The sequence below is a fragment of the Hipposideros armiger genome, unplaced genomic scaffold (genome assembly GCF_001890085.2).
Source record: "Hipposideros armiger isolate ML-2016 unplaced genomic scaffold, ASM189008v1 scaffold_1069, whole genome shotgun sequence".
Taxonomy (NCBI): Eukaryota; Metazoa; Chordata; class Mammalia; order Chiroptera; family Hipposideridae; genus Hipposideros; species Hipposideros armiger.
In genome coordinates this window covers 300,192-306,550 of record NW_017732419.1, presented here as the reverse complement: position 1 = coordinate 306,550, position 6,359 = coordinate 300,192, and the positions used below count along the sequence as shown (strand labels likewise).

The following is a 6,359-nucleotide window of genomic DNA, read 5'->3' as shown; positions in this document are numbered from 1 at the left end:
ACAGCAACTTGTCTGTTCCCCTTCCCCCAAGTCCCCAGAGCTGTTCCCTTTCCTCAATTCCCCAATTAAAAAAAAAAATCTTTAACATAAATAAATAAATAAACAACCCTGTTATACACCTTTTAAACAATGAAGAAACTAAGGTTCCAGAGTTGTGATTTGCCCAAGGTTTCCCAGAAAACAAGGGCTGAGCCAGCATTTTGGTGAACTTCCCGCTGTACCCAGGCTGCTTCCAACATTGGATAGAGAGGAGATCTGATGGCTATGGTCTTTCCCAGAATGAAAAGGGAAGGCTTTGAAACGTTTTAGGAAAGATAAATGGAAGCAGCTCCTCCATAAATGGAAGTAAATTGAATGCTTCAATAGCAACCATTAGCTTGTTATTCTCTTCCTGCACAATCATTTTTCTGGGCTCTGTGCTGCCTCTCCCCACTTTTTCATTTTGGTGTTCCCTGATGTCCTGTTCTTAGTTCTCCTCTCACTGTAAAAACCACCCCTGGTCACTCCCCCGACTCTTGCAATTCTAGTTCTTGTGCACACCTATTCTCCAAACACTCAGTGTCCACTGGACATTTCCACTTTGAACCTCACAGGTGGTGCATACTTAACATTTTCAACATGAATTTCAAACCTGTCACTTAGCTTTGTCATATCTTGATATAGAGCAGAGACACAGGTAATCCACCCTGTCACTGGAGTCAGAAACATGGAAACCATTCTTTCTCCCTTCACTTTTTATGCCTAACTGGTGAATAAAACATGTTAAATCTTCCATGAAAATAATGATTTAATCTCCCTATTGGTATTTATTAGTTTAGGCCCTCATGATTTTATTAGTATAATACATGATTTTTAAACTGTGTTGTTTAGAGTCTGAGGGGTTTCTTGGAGCTCCTTTAGAGAAAAAAAAAAACCTCTGTGGGGTGTGTGTGTGTGCGCGTGTGTGTGTGTGCGTGTGTGTGTGTGTGTACAGCATATATGGTCCTTGTCATCACAGAAGTCACAGTGTAAGGAGAAAGCCATCCATTAAACATGAATCCCAAAGTTGCTAAGTCCTAACTAGGTTTTATATTTAACAAAGAGACAACCTAGTTTGGGGAGCAAAGAACATGAAAGTGATGAGTGTGGACATCTCAAGCAAAAATCTGTAGTGAGTAGAAGTTACGTAAGGTAAGGGGGACAGGAAAAGCTGCTGGGGTCAGAGTGTGTTGGGGGAAAAGCATACAAAGAATTCATGACATTTGTATAGAGGCCTAAAGTAGGAGAAAGCCTGACATGTTAGGCAGCGGTTCTCAACCTTCCTAATGCCATGACCCCTTAATACAGTTCCTCATGTTGTGGTGACCCTCAACAATAAAATTTTTTTTGTTGCTACTCTATAACTGTAATTTTTCTACTGTTATGAATCAAAATGTAAATATCTTTTTGTTTTCCAATGGTCTTAGGCAACCCCTGTGAAAGGGTCATTCGACCCCCAAAGGGGTCGCGACCCACAGGTTGAGAACCACTGTGTTAGAGGAATCAAAATAATTCTAATACAACCAGACCATGGAGAGAAAGGAATAGAATGGTATGGGGAAAGAATGGAGAGGTTGGTAGAGGCTAAATTATCTAAAGCCAAACAGGCCACGTTAAGATTTTGGGCTTTTTGTTAAGTCCATTATTGCTGCAATGTAAAGAATAGGTTAAAGAAGTAAAAAGGTTTCCACACGTTCCATAAAGGAGGTCTATACACTGGAGTCAGTGAGTCAGAGAGAGAGAAGACAAGAAGAGGTAGGAGAGGGATTGATTCTGCAAAGCTTATACATCATGGTGATGATTTGGAAGTTTATTCTAAAAGCAATAGGAAGTCATTGGAAGATTTTAAGAGGGGCATGCCATGATCAGTTTGATCTTGTAAACAGATTACTCTGGCTCATGTATAAAGAATGTATTAGACTATGTTAAGAGTTCATTCATCTTTCTGTGAGGAGTTACTCTTGAGCCTCCTGTCCATACGCAGCTATCTTTTCTCTTGGCAGTTTATTTATTTCCACATACAGTGCTTACTACATGAAGTTTACTATCTGTATTATCAGATATTGGAAACAATATTAAAGGAGAGAGACTTTCACTTCAAAATGGTTTGTGTGATTGTATATCTGTAACCTTTGAAGACAGCTTTGAAGAATAATGTTGAAAATATTCCTACAGCAGCTTACTTAATGCAAATTCTATAAAACTAAGCAAGCTACTCTCAGTCTTTATCAGTATTATGGAAAGACATGTACATTCTCTTTGGATGGCTTGTTGTTTCTTCTAGTCCTATCACATACTAATTATTTGTGGGTTTGTTTGTTTTTTTGGGTTTTTTTTNAGTGAAGCGACGTCCTCCACAACTAGACTGAAGAACAAAAGAACAGCAACTTGTCTGTTCCCCTTCCCCGATTCCCCAATGCTGTTCCCCTCCCCCAAATCCCCAATAAAGTCTTTAAAAAAAACAAACCATATATAGGGTATGATCACAACTTTGTTTAAAAAATAAAGATAAAAGCACAAAAATTACACCAAAATGTTAAAAATACTTCTCTCCCCTCCCCTATTATTTCCTATTTTCTGAATTTTTCTATAAGGTATTTCTTCTTAAATTGTGAGGGGAATGGGGATGGAAAAAAATCGTTTTCTAAGCATAGCCTTGAGAGTATTTGTAAACAAATATGCAGTGATTCTAATAAGATATTTTATATAGTTTGGGAGATAGTGACTGATTTATGACCAGTAAAATTAACTGAATTATTCAGTACCAAATCATTCAAAATATTATGGAACATCCATCAATTTTTATCCATTTTATTCAGATATGTGAGAGCAAACAGAAACATTTAAGTATTTAGGTGTAAATTTTATCTAGTCACATCAAATCATCATCGTCACCAACTGCTTCATTAGTGATAACATCAAGTATATATTTTTTTTCAAATTTATTCTTTAAAAGGTGATTTAAATTCATCTAACATTCAAATACTTTCTTATACCTTTTGAAAAATATTTGCATATTTTACCAAGAATGTAGAATAATTCTCATTTTAAGAGCTATTATATAAGCATATGTAGAAATAAACCAAAATCTAAATAGTACTTCAAAATAAATTTCATTTAAATCTTGTTAGTATACCTTTTCTCTAATATGTCCAAGTCCCACTTCAAATGTGCAGCAACTTTAAGAGCAAGTAGTTTTAAAATACGATTTCTCTTGTTATCAGGTGGAGGTTGAACTTGATTCTGTTCATTAACTGAAGGTTTGGAAGCTTGTTCCAAAAACTGCACTATAAGTTGAACTGGTGCAGGATCTAGGATTTAAAAGAAAATAAATTCTTAAATTTAAGTTTTAATTATAAAGATGTATTGGTTTATAGCAATAAAAGGTATCCAAACAGCTGTGTAGTTACGACTAACGAACATGATTTACAAGTGTGCTTGGGAAATAAAAGGGAAGAGCAGGAAGGGTGGTAGGGAGGAAGGGAAAATAGATTCATGCAGAAGAAAGCACTTGACAGGGAAGAACAGAATGGTTACAGATTTCCAATTCAGCAAATAACCCATGTCAATTAGAGGAAAGAGATGCCGTCTTTAGAATTCGTGGGACTTGCATCAACTTACCTCTCCACACCTGTTTCAGTCAATGCACACTAGAGATAATAACACCTACCTCACAGGATTATTATGAAGACTGAATAAAATGAGATAACAGATGTGAAGCATAAAGCACAGTGTCTGCCAGCCAGAAAGCAATCAACAAACGTCTGTCAAAAGCAATGAATTAAAAAATAAAATATAGGTGGTAAAACTACCCAAGTACACAGCAGTCTCCATCAGTTAAGGCCAGTCGATTAGACTGAACAAGCCACAACTGGATTCGAACTTAATCAGCAAAATTCTATTGAAGGAACTTACCTTTTCATGCCAGTACCTCTTTTCAGAAATGCCTAGAAATCCTCCTTGAATAGCTCATTACCTGGGATACTGTATAATGACCATCGTTATACAATAACCATCTTGCAGTTGTATAGCATTTCCTGTTTTCAAAGATTTTCTCATTTTAATTTACTGCCCAACTTTGGGATATATAACTAAGAGTCAGTAAAATCCCCTCGTTGAAGAACAAAAACGGTTAAATAAGAATCCAAGACATAACTAACTAGCGTCAGGATTAGCACCGTTAAGTTTTCTCCCCATCTCCCCAAATTAATCACAGCCAGTGCTCTGGTAAGGAGAAAAGTTCCAGCCTCCCCAACCCAAGCAATGTCACAAGACCACCTCGCAGGTGCTAAAACCCCAAAGGGGTGGAATGGGAAGGGCCTGTTGTGAGCTTTTCTTTGGCCCCCCATAGCGGTGCCCCAGCACTAGGACTCTTAATGCTCAGCGAGGGAGCCCCGCCAGAGCTCGGCTTCGGTCCGTGCCTCCCAGGCGTAGCTTAGTAGCCCAGAAGGCGCGGTCGTGGGAGCCCGGCAGGCAACGCCGGTGGCCGTGTCCTGCTCCCCTCCGGCTGCAGGCGCCGCGCTTACCCGGACAGGGCTTGCGCAGATGTTTCTCCAACAGCGACTCCTCCAGCAAGAACTCAAACCAGCAGGTCTGCGGCGGGGTGCAGGGCCGGCTCGAGGTGGCCGCCTCCCGGTCCGCCGCCTCTGCACTCATCCTGCCCCCGCCGCCGCCAACCCCAGGGACGCTTCCCGGCTCCAACCTGACACTCGGACGCCGGACCGGGGCAGCGAGCCACCGGATTACCAGGAGCAAAGCTATACTCAAAAGGTCCGGAAAGCCCACACAACCCAAAATGGCGGCGTCGCCGTGGATCCGCCTTCTTGAGCACCGCCACTCCTCCGGCCAATCGTGGCTTGAGTTGGGGATAAAGTGGGCGGGATCAGTTACCCACACCACGCCTCCTCCCGGTTACCATAGGAGATGCTGGGGGGGATGCGGAGTCCCAGTTGGCTTGTGGGTTTTCCTGAGAGTTTCTCTGCTAGCAAAAGAAACAGCATCATCTAGGGTTGCAACGGGTCTCAATGTCTTCGTAAAAGACAGTGGATACTACAAGTTAAAACTCTGAGCCAGGCAAACTTTGTCTTCGGTGCTTTCAATATCCTCATTTCCAATTCTGAAATTTCCTCCCACGTAGGTCCTCTGGGCAGATACTCCCCACACTGTTCTGGTCACTAGCGTCCCTTTCCCGAGCGCATCCTCCCCCCCTCAACCCCCCTCCAGTGAGATTCAGTGAGATTCAGCCTTTCTGTTACTTCTCAGGACTAGCTCTTAACATTTAGCGCCTAATTGATTTTCCTGATATCCCCCCTAGAGGTATTGTTGACTTCTTCATTTTATTTTTAGCTCCGTTCGGTAATTTCTTGTGTTTTTGTTTTGTAGGGTTTTGTTTGTTTGTTCATTTGTTTGTTTTTTTAGTTTCAGGTGTACAAAGACATAATAGTTAAACATTTAACACCCCTCACGAAGTGATAACCCCCTCCCCCAAGCTATGATGCCTCTGACATCTTATATAACTGTTATAATACCATTGACTATCTTCCTTATGCTATAGCTCACCTCCCATGACTATATATTTTTTTTCTTATAGTTGACATACAGTATATTCTACTTCAGCTTCAGTTGTACAACTCGGTCATGCATCTACACAGTTCATGAAGTGATCCCATTTATAAGTCCAGTGTCCATCTGGTACTTTACATCATTTTTACAACGTTGTTGATTATATTCCCTATTCTGTATTTCATATCTCCATGACTATATTGTGCCTACTAACTTGCTCTTTCTAATCCTTCGCCTTCTCCCCATCCCCTCACCCCTCCCATCTAGCAACCATCAGTTTTTTTCTATATCTCTGAGTCTATTTCTGTTTTGTTTGCTCATTTATTCTGTTCTTTAGATTCCACATATAAGTGAGATCATATGGTATTTTTCTTTCTCAGGCTGACTTATTTTACTTAGCATAATATTCTCAAGGTCCATCCATGTGGTTACAAATGGTAAGATTTCCTTATTTTTTATAATCATTAGAGAAATGCAAATGAAAACCACAATGAGAGACACCACCTCACTTCTGTCAGAATGGCAATCATCAATAAATCAACAAATAACAAGTGGTGGCGGGCCGGCCGAGTGGCACGTTGGTTAAGAACTGACTTGGGACACCAGAGGGCCCCGGTTCGGATCCCACATATGAGGGCCAGTGACACTGCCCTCTACAGCTAAGTTGCTGAACAACTGCTCAACCTGGAGCTGGATTGCCATGAGTCACCGGCGACGGCTTAGGCTGCAGCCCCTGCTTCAGTGGGTTGCCATGGGCTACCGTGTGTAGCCAGCAGCCA

The 6,359-nt window shown here is 41.0% G+C and overlaps 1 protein-coding gene across 2 annotated transcripts in view; it reads right to left on the bottom strand.

Annotated features, from left to right (window-relative positions):
• Positions 1 to 4,824, bottom strand: part of INTS8 (integrator complex subunit 8) — a 66,645-nt gene extending 61,821 nt beyond the window's left edge. For both annotated transcript variants that reach the window (XM_019632030.1, XM_019632029.1), the window contains exons 1-2: positions 4,545 to 4,824; positions 3,155 to 3,329 (exon numbers count right to left, since the gene is read on the bottom strand). In XM_019632030.1, coding sequence (XP_019487575.1) covers positions 3,155 to 3,329; positions 4,545 to 4,674 — 305 coding nt within the window. In that variant the 5' untranslated portion in view covers positions 4,675 to 4,824. The remainder of the gene's footprint in view (positions 1 to 3,154; positions 3,330 to 4,544) is intronic.
• Between the last annotated feature and the right edge of the window lie 1,535 nt (positions 4,825 to 6,359).